This window comes from Anolis carolinensis, chromosome 1 (assembly GCF_035594765.1).
Source record: "Anolis carolinensis isolate JA03-04 chromosome 1, rAnoCar3.1.pri, whole genome shotgun sequence".
Taxonomy (NCBI): domain Eukaryota; kingdom Metazoa; phylum Chordata; class Lepidosauria; order Squamata; family Dactyloidae; genus Anolis; species Anolis carolinensis.
Genome location: NC_085841.1, coordinates 42,274,687 through 42,291,227, shown reverse-complemented (window position 1 = coordinate 42,291,227; position 16,541 = coordinate 42,274,687). Strand labels below are relative to the sequence as shown.

The window sequence follows — 16,541 nt, the reverse complement described above, 5'->3', positions numbered from 1 at the left end:
TTACTATATTTATATCCCACCCTTCTCACCTCGAAGGGGACTCAGAGCAGCTGTATGTACATACAATATATTATATTATTAGCATAACACAATATAAGCATTATATATTACTATATTGAACTATACCACTATACTATTATGTAATATCGAATGTATAACATATAATTAATATTATTATATGGTATTACTATTAGTATTATATTGTATAACATAAGATTATTATCAATATTATATGTATATACAATATATTATATTATTAAAACTGATATAAAATATTATATTATAAAACTGAGGGCGGGGGCCAGGTAAATGGCCTTGGAGGGCCGCATCCGGCCCCCGGGCCTTAGTTTGGGGACCCCTGCTCCACATAGCACAATCTGAATATTTCCCTATCTGCCTTTCACCTGACCAGGTGCACCCTTGTGGGTGCATCTGCACTACAGAAATAATGCAGTTTCATACTAGTTTTACTGTCATGGGCCAATCCTGTTGGGTTATAAGAATTGTAGTTTTGCAATATCTTTTTACCAAGGAATGCCAAATGCCTCACTAAACTATAAATCCCTTGATCTCATAGCATTAAGCCACAGCAGTTTAAGTGGTGTCAAACTGCATTAATTCTACACTGTAAATAGACCCTGTCTTTTCTGGATTAAGTTTCATTTTGCTTACTTTCATCCAGTTCAGTTTAGAACCAAAACTGCTTCCTTGGCTATTGGTGGAAAGAAGAAATAACGTTGGGTAACATCTGTGTACTGATGGCATCAATCCCCCCCCAAAGCTTCAGATAGCCTTTCCATCATGTTAAATCCTCGAGGGACAGAACTGAGTTTGAAGGGAACCCACAGACCAATGGCAAAGGATTGGATAGGAGTCCTCCAGAATCACCATTTGGGTTCACCTTCCCAGAAAGGATCAAAGCCATTATAAGATAGTGCCTCCAATTCCCATCCCAGCAAGGTGACCCATGACATGTCTTTCCTATCAGTATTAAATCTGAAATAGTGATAACATAATTGTCCTTCTAAAAATGACAAATGACGTTCTTGTTTCTGATTAACCCTTTTATGATTTTCATATTCATGGGTTGCAACTTGCACGGGTGGCAATACCCTTACAGATGTATTGTAACTAAAAGAAGAACAGTAGACTTTAAATATAGGAGCAAAGAACATTTTGTGTAGAGGCCAGCAAGATTTGACACCTGGTATTATTACTATTATAACATTTATTTATATCTCGCTTTTTCTCTCCATATGGAGACTCACAGTGGCTCACAATTAAAAGCATTGCAATACAACTTAAAATATGTACATCTACAAATATTAAAACAATATTAAACATCATTAAAAGCACATAAAATTATAGCAGCCCCAGACGATCTTAAAAACCTTCTTTAAAAGCATGCCTGAATAAGAAAGTTTTAACTTGCTGTCTGAAGGACAGTAGGGAAGGGGCCATTCTGGCTTCCCTAGGCAGGGAGTTCTAGAGTTGAAGGGCAGCCACCAAGAAGGCTTGCTCTCATTCCCACCAACCGGGCTTGAGATGGAGGTGGGACTGAGAGAAAGGCCTATCCTGAAGATCTCGGGGCCCAGGCAGGTTTGTACAAGGGGATGCGGTCAGCCAAATAGCCTGGATCTGAACTGTCTAGGGCTTTAAGGTTCATAATCAGCACTTTGAATTGTGCTTGGAAACAGACTGGCAGCCAGTCTGTTTCTGGGCACAATGTAACTAAGGCAGGTACCACCGTGGCCAGATCTGGTTTCTCAAGGAATGGCCACAGTTAGTGCACAAGTTTTAATTGAGCAAAGGCCCTTTTGACCCCCCACCAACACCTGGGCCTCCATCTGGGCCTTCAGGTTCAAGCCTCCAGGAAGACCCCCAAACTTGTGAATCTGTGTCTTCAGGGGGAGTGTGACCCCATCTAGCACAGGTTGGGTCCCTATTACCTGATTTGCCTTCCGTCTGACCAGGAGTACCTCTGTCTTGTCTGGTTTAAATTTAATTTTGTTTGCCCTCATGTAGTCCATTGCTGATGAAAGACACTGATTTAGGGTCAGGACAGCTTCCTTGCCCTTAGATGTAAAGGAGTAGTAGAATTGTAGATTATTGTTTTTAATATACATACCAACTTCTACTTCAGTAATTCTTGGACATTAAGGGACCTCATTGTGTTGTACTTTGATTTTTTCTTTTTAAAAACTCACAGTGAGTTCAAGCTGGTATGCAGACTTGAAATATTTATTGAATTCTATTCTACTGTCTAATAGAGTTCCTATATGACAACTAATTTACTGAATGCCACAGTACTTCAACAAATTATTAAAATCAGATATAGAAATTTAATAAATTTTAAGCTTGAAGTTGCCTTTCACATCATTGGAGTCATGTTTTACTCCTTCGATCTTGATGGCCAAGGTTTTGCAGTCCAGCTAGATAGTGTTTGCCATTTAAGATTTTATATTTTGATATTTTGGGGTTCCTGTGATAATATTCTGCTAGAAAAACCTTACTTTCAATAAGGTGCGTGTATGCATATGTATTCAAGAAATGGTTGCATTAGCATCTGGTTATATATCAATGCCTATTTTCTGTCCTTTTTAGCTCACAAAAAGGCTGCAAGGTCACCCATACAGGTAAGCATGACTTGTTTTACTGTCATTATTTTATAAAAGAAATACTTTTCTTTTTGGCATTCATATCCATTGTGATACTACATAGTGATAAAGTTGTGGTGCCTCAATCCAGTTGTAATTGATACTTAAAATAATAGATATGCTCAAGTGTTGATATCAAATTCTGCATGTGAATGTGCATCTCTTTGAAAACAGTCTGGTGAAGCTTCTTCTCTTTTAATGTAATTTTTATTTAAGAAATGTTATACTGTAATAAAAATGCAAACTAACGTACGAAAATAGGATTTCTTAATACTGTATGTCAGTTAAAAAACATACAGAATCACTCTTACGCAGGATGACCCTCTTAACTAAATCTGGACAGGAAATCAGCTTAAAGTTTTCAGTAAGAATTAAGATGGCATAGGTTCTTCCCAGCTGGACATTTTAGAATTGGAAAGATTGAGATTGTTGATTATTTTGAAGCTATATTTTTTCTTTGCCTTCTGGTTTTGAATTGTTTGGAGTGTTGGCGTTGTATTCTTTTTGCTTTTTTGCCCTTTGGTTTGCCCTCGCAACTATGATATATTTTGCATTGCTCTTCTAAGCATGCATTAAAAGTATTCGGGGATCCACAAGTTCATATGTTTACTTGTTATGTTTAATGGACAGCACTTCCAAAATTGCATAGAAGTGTATTGCTGGAAAAAAGAATTGGAAGGCAATTTGAGCCTGTTGGGTTACTAATATGTCATGACATCAGAGCATTAACAAGACAGTAAACTCACCAGATGATCCATGACTTAACAGAGAATGGTGTTAGAACCAAATGAAGATAGTTCTGAATTTGCCTAAAAAACAAGATGCAACCAGTCTATTGCTTTAGATCGTTTAATTTTTGAAAAGCCAAGACTAAATCCTTCCAAATAAATTACTTCAGACTGATGAATTCTTAAGAGTTTTCAGGAGAGTCTTCTGTCCAAGCGCCTGGAGAGCTAAGGCAGGTCAGAGAAGGGAATTCAGTGGGAGGGCTGCGTATATGAGTACAGTAGAGTCTCACTTATCCAACATTCACTTATCCAACGTTCTGGATTATCCAACACATTTTTTGTGGTCAGTGTTTTCAATACATTGTGATATTTGGGTGCTAAATTCGTAAATACAATAATTACTATGTAGCATTACTGCATATTGAACTACTTTTTCTGTCAAATTTGTTGTATAACATGTTTTGGTGCTTAATTTGCAAAATCATAACCTAATTTGATGTTTAATAGGCTTCTCCTTAATATCTCCTTATTATCCAACATATTCACTTATCCAACATTCTGCCAGCCCGTTTAAGTTGGATAAGTACTACTGTACTTACTTGTTTTAAAACAATAGATATGGTCCTCGCAAATTTTTGCTGTAAGTGCTTCCCATTCCTGTAAATTCTATAACTGCCACAGGCAGTGTTGTACACCTTGATTTAATGTTGTAAATTCATTTGTGTGTCCTTATGTATGTAGTTTGACTTTTATCAGTGTGACAGATGAATGCTTATTCATGTGTGTTTGCAGTCCTTGTTAGTAAATGCAAACCATTTTCTTTCTTGTTGCTTTTTCAGTGCCTCACAAATGGTTCGATGGCTAAAACCTGTTTTGACTATACACACATCATATCTTTCAACAGTAAGTGTGTCAAATTGATAGAGCTGTGCATTTCACTTTGTGTTGGGTTCACTGGGGATGTAGCAAGTGGATTGAAAATAATAGCAAATATTCTGATGCTCATTCTGTGTGTGCTTTGCTCCTTGACAGTCATTTTATGCACTGTCCTTTTTTCTTCCCAGTTGCCGGATCTGGTCCCTCAGCTGGGAATGCTGTATCAGTTAATGGAGAGCAGGGTGAAGACATTGCAGAAACTGTCTCGTTTGCATGGGAAACTCTATCTTATTATTACCCAGGTGAGTTACTAGATTGCAGCACAGAGTAGGTTAATAGTGTGAAGCATAGAGTAAGTATGAATAATGAGCTATGGTAGAGAATGCACTGGATGGGCATTGAACATTTTTCAGTAGTTTTGCAAGTGTACCAGAATTCTAGAGGATGAAGACAATAGGCTGATTAGTATAATTAGTGTTTTTCATTATTCTAAATTACAAAGCCTTCCAAATGCAGTTAATTTCTCTAGTAATTAATTTATAGCATCCTGCTCTTGGGTATGTCACATATTATTAAGCACAATTTGCTGTTTATAAGAATTTTAGGCTGTAGAAGAATTCATACATACTCAATAATTTTATTATTTTTTCCCAAATACTTCTGTATAAAATGCATGTTCTATGTTGTATCCGACTTCTAATATATGTGAGACTAGAATTCATAGAGTTGTGATATATTAAATAAATGGGTGTGTATTACTTTTTAATACTAACGTCTGGGTGACTTAACATTTAAAAATTCAGACAAATTGCCACTTAGCTTACAATCTGAATCAACCGATAAGGTAGTAGAAGCTAGTTTCATTAAGCAGCTTAAAACAGTTGCTAATTCCCTAAAGAAAGAACTTTATGTGATGTCCTGTTTTGTGACTGCAAGTGTTCCAGTTAGCCAGAAGTCTCTTAGACAAGAAACAATTACAAAAAGGGGTCAAGATGCGAGTTAATTGAAATAAAATCTGTACTAATACATAGTTTTGTGGGGATGGTTTCATTTGGTGAGACAAGCAGAAAGAAATTTCTGTGAAAGTTGAGTTTGAGTAGCTAGAGCAATGTTTTATCATATAGTCTTTCAAATAAAGGATTAGGAGAAAGTGGAGTCTGGAAAACATGTGAAGTTTAAGGAAGTCTAAGATATATTAATTGTAAGAAACAGCAGCATTGCTGCCTGTTCAGTTAATGTATGTATAGTTTGCCGGTATTATAATCATATTTTCAGTCGTTGAATAAATAAAATTGAACAGTGGCAAATGTACAAGAAAATGGTTTAATAGTCTTTAAAACAAATCCAAACATTTGGTGTTTCAGAGATATATGCCAGCTTCAGTTAGTGGGAAAACACTGCAATTTAATCAGACATCCTGCACAGTTGTAAGCAATGTCCTTAAGTTTCAGCATTTTGCCACATTTATTACTTCCAAGAATTAATAATAATAATAATAATAATAATAATAATAATAATAATAATAATAACTTTATTTTTCTATCCCGCCTCCATCTCCCCGTAGGGACTCGGGGCGGCTAACACAGGGCAAAGCCTGAGAACAATAAAACAGTAACACAGATAAAACAGCATATTTAAATACATAAGATACAATAAAATCAGGCATGAATACAAATGCAATACAATAACAGTAATAATAATAATAATAATAATAATAATAATAATAATAATAATAATAATAATAATAATACTTTATTTATATACCGCCCTATCTCCTGGATGGGACTCAGGGTGGTTTCCAATCATAAAAACAACACAAACATTACATAGCAACATAATAACACATGATTAAGCAAAGTAAAATAATACAATTATAGCAATAAATAACACTTACATGACCTGACCAAGGGACGGGAACCATAAACCCAATATATTAAAATGTATCATTTTAGGCTAGAGAAATCTTCTGCAATATATTCAGGCCCAGAAATCGGCGGTATTCCAATATAATTACTCAAAAACCTGCCGACACCACCAGGTCTTCAATTCCTTATGGAAATTGGATAATGTAAGGGATTGCCTGATCTCTTTTGGCAGTGCATTCCAGAGCCGTGGGGCCACTGCCGAGAAGGCTCGCTCCCTCGTCCCCACCAGCCGCACTTGAGACGGTGGTGGGAGCGCGAGAAGAGCCTCCCCGGATTATCTCAAGGACCGCACTGGCTCATAGGAGGAGATGCGATCACAGAAAAACCAATTTGGAACATAAAATAATGAGATAAAAAGGACCACCAATTTAGAGAAAGGAGTGACAACAGGGAGGGCAATTAGAACGAAGGTGCAATGATGTGTTATAGGGTGCTTTTTGGGGCGAAGGAGACAAAGTGCGAGCATTCTCAACATTGGGGTGAGGTAGAACGTTCAGTTAAATCTAGGAGAGGGTGGAAAAGTGCAGAGTATGGTTCATTAATTTTTTGGGATTTTGATCGTGGGGACTGGAAGAACCAAGTTTTTAATTCCTTTTTAAAAGATGTTAGGGTGGGTGCTTGCCTGATCTCCCTAGAAAGGGAGTTCCAGATCGGGGGGGGGGGGGCACTACCAAGAAGGCCAGCTCCCTCGTTCCAACAAGGTGAGCTTGTGATGGGGTGGGAGTGAAAGAAGGGCCTCCCCAGCTGATCGAAGAGATTGTGCAGTTTCATGGGGGGAAACACAATCAGGAAGGTAGGTGTGTTTCCAGAAAATCAAATGCTTTTTAAATTATGCAGATAATTCTTATCCCAGCTGAAGCCATATTTTGGAACAGAAATGTCCCACATCATTTTTCTGGGACTGTTGTGCACGAGTAGAGATGCCATATACCCTGTCAGTAGATTGACTTTTTATGGAGCTTGGGGGAGAGAAATAGGGGTTCTTTGGGCGATCAAAAATAAAGAACTGTATGTGAAACTTAACTGTATTTCTAAGCCAATTGCTGACCCTCAAAATACTGGAATTTTTCCTGGGATCAGAAAGTACCTTCCAACTCATTCAGTACTATTTCTCCCTGGTGTCTGAGGGTTAATAATGCTGAAACTAGGACTCAAGTGGGTTTAAGCTTGCCACAGCAGGAGGAGGTTTACAGCATGGATTTCTGCAGCACTTTCTTTTAATAAGTTCCTCTGGGCTTTAGGTATTCGGTTTTCTTTTCTGAGTGTTACTTTTCCATCAAAATGTATACCATACTCTCCTGAATGTAAAACATTGGTTTGAATAGCATCATATTAATAAATGTATTTTCTGTAACAGAATGTTCTGTGACTCCTTAAAGCCTAATTACTTTCTTGTGACATAAACATACTGTGTGTTGAAAAGCATTTGGAAACCATGCATGTTTACCCACAGTGTAACTTAACTGCCCATTGAGAATATAACACTTTCTGCACTTGGCAGAGGTTTGCTTTGACAAAAGTTTGTCACAATAGTGTTGTTAGCTGTTAAGATGCCAAAAGATGTGTTACTGTCTGCCTGAGGCAAGGAAAGATATTTCTATGGAAATCTTCTGAAAAGCATATTTGATGCAGTATTGTATGATATTTCTTTGTTGCAAGGACAGTCTAAACGTGATACACATTTTGCAGATCCACTGACACTTCCAATTTTCAAAAAAAGATTTTAATCAAAGGATGAGAAGTAGACTTTGGGCTAAGTCCAATTTCTAGGTAAATGTACCGAATCATTTGGAACTTAGAAAATCAGTATATATATTCTTTTGATGCAGTGGATTCACACTGATTGGGTGCAGAGTATTGTTGGCTTGGCAAAAGTATAATTAATATTTAATGTTATCCACTCTAATTTTATCTGAATGACAACTGGTCACATTCAACGGCACTTCATTTCAATTGCATGCACATCATTTGTTTTACTTCATGTAAGTAATACAAGTTCCACACATGAGGGATTGTATGGTTGCAAAATACAGTGACAGCCCATAGTAATGCCATGCATTGCTTCTCAGGTTGCAGCACTGAAAAACACACAGGATGGGCCTGAGGTTGACCAGACTGCAAAGCTGGTGTATGAGGAAGGTAAGCAAAGTGGCTTCAATGGAGATGTCCTGCGTAGTGAACAGGAACACCCTGTTTAATTCCTATCAGTTTCTTTCTGACCGTTCTTATGAACAATAGTATTTTTGGAGGCAATTTTCACACTGAACCCACATTTTAAAAGACCACTTAGAAAGGCTCCCCAAGAACATCCCTGTTATCTGTTTTCTCCAACCATATTTCAGTTTAAATGGCAACTGGAAGTAACGATTCATCGGTTTACTCATATGGTATTGAGGATGGACAAATGTGGCCTTTTCTACAAGTGAATGCAATGTTTATGATATACTTTTCTCAGAGATTGAGGGAAGTATATGGATCCTCGGGTATGCTATGATGACCTTCATTTTGGTTTCGCTTATTGCTGAATTCCATTGATGATGACACATTCTCTTGGCTGTCTGAGTGTGCCTAGCAGGTGTTAGTAGTTCATATATCTCATATATATTATCTCTCTTTTCAATGAGCTTTTGCTAGTGACATCCAAACAATGCTTAGGAAAAGCCTTAGACTCACCATAAGTAGGGTAGTTTCTTCAAAGCACACTATGAGTCAAATTAAAGTTGTAATCCTGTGTATCCTTAGGAGTAAGACCCTTTGAAATCAGTATGCCTTACATCTAAGTTGATATACATTGACTTGCAACAGAAACTGCCCTGAGTCCCTTCGGGGAGAGAGGGTGGTATAGAAATAAAGCATTGTTGTTGTTGTTATTATTATTTCAAGTCATGTATTAGGAATAATGCCCCCAAAAGGGTATTTTAGGGTGTGGATGGGCAGGTGCACCCTGTAAGGGAAAATGTGCCCCACTTCTCTGCATTTGATCATTTCTAATGTGGAGAATGTGGACCTGGGCCAACATGGAAGAACTGTCTTCCAATTGTGGCTGTCCTCTCGCCTCCTTCATGCCTTTTCATCCCTGTGTATACATGTATGAGAATAGAAGCCCCCTTTGATTCATCCCATTGGTCATGCAGATGTTGGGGCCAGCAAGGGGAAGCAAATACAATTCTGCTTCCTAGACCCTGGGAGAATATAAATTAAATTAATAGTGAAGTGTGCGGAAGAAAATGTGTATAAAATACCACCGAGGAAGAACATGTGGTGCTCTTTAGCTGTAACAAACAAGGCCAAGGATGACTGGTAACCAATATCTGATTAACATAAACTGGATACTTTCATAGTATCCTGAATACTCTGAATAATACCACAGTGTTGCATCAGAACTGTTGAAACACTCAGCTTGGTTTTTTCATAGAAGGTTATAGCCATGAAGACATTGTCAGTCAATGCTTCCGTATTGTTGCTTGATGCCAATATTCCAATCTTTTACTTAAAGGATTGGGACTGGTGTTGAAGTTTGAATTATGTTGAAGTCCCTCTTTTCTGCCAGCAAAATTATTTTTGATCTACTGAACTATCTTATTGAGAGTGCATATTATTAGCATCAATTCGAAGAAAAGCCTGCATGAAGTTCTTATATTTTCTCTTCATAGAGTCATCAGAAGAAAGTTCAGAGGATGAGATGGTTGCAGAAAAAGACTCAGATGTAAGTAAAAATCTTGGTATTCTTGGAAGTGAATTGGTTAAAACATGATTTCAATAGATATTAGCTAACATGTGATTGCTCACTCCGCCAGGAGAATTGGGATGAAGAGGATGAGGAAGATGATGAGAAGAACAGTGGAAGAGACGAATTATCAGATAAGGAAGAGGAGATGGCTATAGATAAAGAAATCAATGGTGAATCAGATTTGGACCCAGAAAATGAAAGTGAAGAAGAATAGCATTAACTTTAAAAAAGCCTATTGGCGCTGGCCACCAAAACATTTAATTTCTGGATTGCCATGCTGGAAACTGCTTGCATCACACAAAGGAATGCAGATACCTGGCCAGCATATTAGGACATTCTGTTCCCAACTCCAGAATGTGTAACAATGCCAGCCTTCTTGATTCTTATGGCCCGTGTTTCCTGGGATCATGATGAAATATTTCTCTTCTGCATAGTTGGCACGTTGCCCTTTTACTTGGACATTTATTTTGCATCTCAAGTGAAATGGTTTACTAAGGCCTTTTGGATGGTAAACTCGCTGCAGCTTTGTTTATCAGTTCCAAATTCTGGAGGAAAGGACCACTCTGTATCTTCTTGACCTCCTTTAGTTACTTCCTTTTCAAGTTGGCATCTTGCTACATTTTTTGGAAGAGAATAAATATTTTTGTAAGACCTAAAACATCCTGTTGGATTTTCTTGATAGTTCTTCCTTTTCTCCTCTCTTTGCAGGTCCATTCCTTCATAACAGAATTATTCATGCCTTGGCAGCAATAACAGTGCTAACAAGGTTGAAAACAGCATTTTCTTTTTAAAACCAAACTGATTTTTTTATGCGCGTGTGCAGATCAGACACTTTTCTTGTACTTAAAAAAAAGACTCAATGATGGTTCCTGACTTTTTGTTTTAATAGCGCTTGTACATAAGTCATTTCTGACTAAGAAAAAGTTCTGTCTTTGAAACAGTAAAAAATAACAACAGCCACAAAATAATTATAATAATAAAGGGGGGCAGATGCTTGTGAACAATGTAACAAAGCATACTGCATTTATTATGAATTTTTAATCTTAGGGGGAGAACATGGGGTGTTATTAATGCAGTCAAGCTGAAATGGTGTGAACAGTTTTTAAGAGCAGGATTGGAATGAGGTTTTGAGCCATTCACCAGTATAATGTACAGTTGTATTTGTTTATAATTGGAGCTGTTGCAACCAAATACTGCCCTCCTCTGTAAAGTGAATAAATATACCTTACCTTTATCAAGACCTAATCTTGTCTGTTGTGTGTGTATGTTTGAGGGGGTGAGTGGGTCCTAGGTTGAGTTCTTGATTTGTAATGATAATTTATCAGTTCTTTCAATTTTCAGAGTAGCAAGTTCCCAGGTTCCAGTTCTCATTTGTACTTTATTGTTTTTGACTTTTGTTTTAATAGTGCTTGTACATAAGTCATTTCTGACTGAGAAAAAGTTCTGTCTTTGGAACAGTAAAAAATAACAGTGGCCACAATGACAACGTTTTGGGTGGATTTGTCCTGTCATCTATGTTGGCAGAATGTGGCATAACTGTCACTTTGGCTTTTGTATTCACAAGTAAATTGTGAGACAAGGTCCTTGGTCTCCCAGGAGAATGGTTGATCACCCAGGAGATCTCAGGATATTTGACTTCATATCAGCAAAAATATCTGCCCTTAGGCTCCACCTCCCATTCCTTCCTTGCCTTGCCCAGGAGAACTACTACTACTTCTGACTTTTAGTTCTTGCAGATGTTTCCTACAAGCATTTCAGTATTTTTATGCAGAACTAAGAATGCATAAGTGAACAAAAACATGTAGAACTTTTCTAGAGATCACTTGAAAATATCTTCAAAATGTAGCCAGGGTTGAGTATTTCCTTTGACTAACCTCCATCTTTCCTATGATTTGATGGTTAGAATTGCTTCTTTATTATAGTGGGGGAGACTCTTGAAGTAGCTCTGTTTTGATGTTAAAACATGCTCCTTAAGTTTTCTCTTGAACTGAACCGTTTCTGTTGATTTGTTATAGATATGTGCACAGCTACAATAGAATCAGAGTTCATTGCAGTGTTTACTGCAGATCTACTATTGCTACTTGATGCATACTTTTTCCTAGCTCTAATTAACAATTTCCCAAGTAATGATGCTGCTGCTAAAACATTTCCAGTTAGGCAGAAGACAAAAGGTCAAGTGGCAGCTGTATTGGCATAAACGGATTTTGTAGAAAGGAGCCTCTTTGTCAGAGGTACGTCCATACTCGTTAGAGAGTTGGGACGGTCTTGTGACTTTTGTATATAGTGTACTGTATCTGTGCTGAACTGCTTCAGAAATTTGTATGATGGAAATTGGCAAGGAATTCTGCCCCTGGTAAGGCACATGTCTCAAAGGGTCATTATGGGTTTTTTTCTTCTTCAGTTCTCTTACCTCACTTATCCATACCATACCATGTTCTCAGCCTCATCAGTTGCATATGCGTATTATGTAGAGAAAGTTAGGAATGGAAGGGCCATATGGACAGTTTATTGAAGGAAAGGTGAGATACGAATGAAACAAAAAGAACAAATCAATGGAACACACAACTAACAAAACAGGTGATTAGAGAAGAAAAATGTTGAATGTCCCAGGATAATAGATGTGTAAAAGATTATTCCGTCTTTAAAGTAAATTTTGACAAATGGCAACACTTTTTAAAGAGAAAGATTGGCATATGGATAAATTCCGTTTAGGCAATCCCTCATTGTTCGAGTATGATGGCCTTCCAAGTTCTTGGAAGATGCCTGTGCGTGAGTTTTTTTAATGCGTGGAGGTCGGTACACAGCTGATCAACATGCAGTCTTCACAGAGTGAGGGTCCCAATCAGTGGCGTGGTTAACACAACGATGATAGCTTCTCAGTCTCTTGCAGCCTTCTTCCGCCTTCATAGTCGTTGTAACATGTACCATGTTGTCTTCCGCCTTATTTGTTGAGGTCTTCGGAATAAATATAACAACAATAACCCTATGAACAAGAGACCTCAGAGTTATCTGTTATCAACAGCTCCACACAGATCTTGCAGTCTTGGAGCTGTGCTTTCTTCTTTTGAGCCCATCCAAAATGTGTTCTTTTTTTCATACTGCTTTCTTTCTTACAAGTAGTATATTTAAACTCATATCTTGTGTTAGCTATATTTTCATCATTGTTCTGTTTATTGTAATACTTTTTTTAGAAATGCATTTAATATGTGTATTTTTTATAATGTTTATGATTATCTGTTTTAGCTCTGTTGCAACCTGTCACAAGAAGAAGCAGGTACAATCCTGTACAATTGCACAAAAAATGCTTTCTTATAATGCAGTCTTCAACCTACTGCAGCTAACCATACTTGCACAGCAAGCTATGGTTGTTGGTTGAAATCTGGCATATTATGGTATGTGTATCTGACTCCTGCAACAAGCTATTATTTGTTAATCAGCCACAAATCACAACATGAATTCATAATTTTATTGAAACAATGAGTTAATGTGACAACTAACCCTGTAACAATAGCTTGCCTCCCCAACTATCTGCTCTGAAACAAGAGCTGATGGAAGAGCTGGGAAATAAAATAGAGTTCTTTCATTGTATTCACAAACAGAATTAGTTTTATACTTTACTGGGTTGCTGCTGTTGTGGCTGCTCTTCTTGTTTCCAGAAGGTTCAGGGCCATTGGCTGTGTGGCAGAAAACAATTTAATAGTCTGCATGTCATTCCTCTCATATCATTTGAGGATGGCTAAGTGACTCAGAATCACTTCTTCCCCTTCCTTTTCTCTATATGCTTATAAAAGTTGGCTAGATACAGACATTCTGGGTTTAAGAGCTTGCAGGATTTTAACAATTTTTATTGAAGTAATAAGTGAATATGAACTTGAAATCAGAAATAGGAAAGAGAAGCCATAGTTGGGTGATCTGTTGTATAATCCATGGATTAAGCACTAAGCCGTGGTTCGTTATGATATGCAGATGTATTTAATGTTTATTTGTTCATTCTTTCTTTTACCGTTCTTCAAATATAGAGTAAATTTATTTTCTAGCTGACTTCTATGACATTATGTTTTAGTGTCTGAGATCCTATATAGGCATAATGTGCCAGAAATGTTTATACCACTGATGGCCATTGGGTGTCAGACCTGTGCCATAAAAATCCCCTCTCCATCCTTAGGCTCCTGTCCTTTACCTTGTCCATTGCTCCTTCATCCCTCCTTAGATTGGTTACTTGGCCTTCAAGGTGACCCCTTTGTGAACCTGTGGATGTGCTGTTTTGTGGGTTCATTGTGGTAAACATGACCAGACCATCTATCAGAATTAATGGTAACAGTCAGCCACAATTGTAAAAGAATAAACGAGGAGTTTGTTAAATTACAATAATATTTGAACTCTTTCCATCAATTCCATTCTCCAAAACCCCATTTAGTTCTTCACCCTGGCTGACTGCTCTATCTGTTACAGCTTTTCCCTGTCTCTAGACCATCTTTCTCCCACCTGTCTTCTTTCAGTTTTGTAGCCTTTCCTCACCCCTGGCACCACCCATACTTGCCCAACTCTTCTCTTCACCCATCCCTTCCTACATTCATTAAATCTTTGATTAGCTTACTTCTATGACTCATATTACAGTATATGAGATGCCATATGAATCAACAGTGTGATGGAGTAGATTAGAAAACTATTGTGATTCTAGACTGCATCAGTATTAGTATAGTGTCTAGAACAGTGGTTCTCAACCTGTGGGTCCCCAGGTTTTTTTTTTGCCTATTTATTTAATTTATATACCAGTCTTCTCCCCCAGGGAGACCCAGTTTATCAGCAGTTGAAGACCAAAACATCTTGAGGACCCACAGGTTGAGAACCACTGGTCTAGAACATCAAGGGAAGTCATGGTCCCATTATAGTTCTTCGGTGTCACCTCACCTGGAATACTCTGTCGAGTTCTGGGCACCACCATTCAAGGATATTGAGAAGCAACCACAATAAAGCATATTGAAGGGTGGCCAAACTAGTAAAAGATCTGGAAACCATGCTCTGTGAGAAGTGGCTTAAGGAGCTGGGTGTTTACCCTGAAGGAATGAAAGTTAAGAGGGGAGTCATTTCTGAAAAAATGTCATATTGAAAAGAGAGAAAATTTGTTGGAAGCTGGCCATAGATGTGGGTGAAACGCCAGGAGAGAATCCTTCTGGAATATGGCCATACAACCCAGAAAAGTCACAACAACCCAATTTATTTTCTGCTGCTCCAGAGAATAACATATAGAGCAACAGATTCAAACCACCAGGAAAAGAAACTTTAGGGAGAACTTCCTGATAGTAAGAACTGTTTGACGTTGCCTCAGAATGTGGTGGAGTCTCCTTCTTTAGAGGTGTTTAAGCAGAGGCTGGATGGCTATCTGTCAGGAACATTTTGAACATTCCATGGCAGCAGGTTGGATTAGATGGCCCTTGGGGTCCCTTCCAACTTTTATGATTCCATGATTCTATTTGAAAAAATGTTCCAGAAAGATTTATCCCACAAATGGCCATTGGGTGTCAGATTTGTGCCAGGGAAGAATGGTGAGTTACTATGCCAAAGTAATATGTGGTAATAGCATACACTTGAAAAATATGGTTGTGCCAACATTGATTCACATTTTCCTTTTACTCTTCTGAAATAATTCCTCAGCACCAAACCCTTCAGATACATTGATAGGTGCTGTCAATGTAACAGCTTGAACTTGACTGTCTTGAAATTCTAACATGTTAAATATTAATATCATGGTGGGAAAGAACATCACATTTAGGATCCATTTGACCCACAGTTTCCCTTTATGTATGTGCTCAAAATGCAGAGTGCGGTGAGAGACAGGATCAGCAGTGATGTGACATCAGTTTGGGCAGGATATTTTGCTGTGTTTTAAAACCTAAAAGCCTCAGATTTTTTTCTCCCTATCTATTTTGATAAAAAGGACAACCAGCCAGAAAAGTGTTTGGGGCATCTGCTTTTTACAAGGACATTATGAAATCAGAGTACTCTCCACCATCTCCCTTTTCTTCTTATGTGGTCCCTGTGAAATGCACACATATTGGTCTTCAGCGCCTGCGCAGACAGTTTTGGAATTCTCTAGAACAGGGGTCCCCAAACTAAGGCCCGGGGGCCGGATGCGGCCCTCCGAGGTCATTTACCTGGCCCCCGCCCTCATTTTTATAATATAATATATTGTATATACATATAATATTGATAATAATATTATAATGTAATACAATATAACACTAATAATAATACCATCTAATAATATTAATTATATATTCTATATTACATATAATATTACTAATAATATTACAGTATAGTGGTATAGTTCAATATAGTAATATATAATGCTAATATTGTGCTATGCTAATAATATAATATATTGTATGTACATATAATTTGTAAGCCACTCTGAGTCCCCTTTGGGGTGAGAAGGGTGTGATACAAATGTAGTAAATAAATGCAGTAAATGAATAATAAATAAATTTTAGACTTAGGCTCACTCAAAGTCTGAAATGACTTGAAGGCACACAACAACAACAACAACAACAACAACAACCCTAATTAACTTGACTATCTCATTGGCCAGAAGCAGGACCATACTTCCCATTGAAATCCCGATAAA

The 16,541-nt window shown here is 37.6% G+C and overlaps 1 protein-coding gene and 1 non-coding gene across 2 annotated transcripts in view; both read left to right on the top strand.

Moving 5' to 3' along the window:
* Window positions 1-11,156, top strand: part of wdr43 (WD repeat domain 43) — a 40,521-nt gene extending 29,365 nt beyond the window's left edge. Inside the window, exons 14-19 of the mRNA XM_003216077.4 lie at window positions 2,605-2,636; window positions 4,225-4,288; window positions 4,450-4,563; window positions 8,256-8,325; window positions 9,840-9,892; window positions 9,984-11,156. Coding sequence (XP_003216125.2) covers window positions 2,605-2,636; window positions 4,225-4,288; window positions 4,450-4,563; window positions 8,256-8,325; window positions 9,840-9,892; window positions 9,984-10,130 — 480 coding nt within the window. The 3' untranslated portion in view covers window positions 10,131-11,156. The remainder of the gene's footprint in view (window positions 1-2,604; window positions 2,637-4,224; window positions 4,289-4,449; window positions 4,564-8,255; window positions 8,326-9,839; window positions 9,893-9,983) is intronic.
* Window positions 8,672-8,752, top strand: LOC134295789 (small nucleolar RNA SNORD53/SNORD92). The gene has a single exon (XR_010002395.1). It is a non-coding gene; the product is annotated as a small nucleolar RNA SNORD53/SNORD92 (small nucleolar RNA).
* Window positions 11,157-16,541: the final 5,385 nt, after the last annotated feature.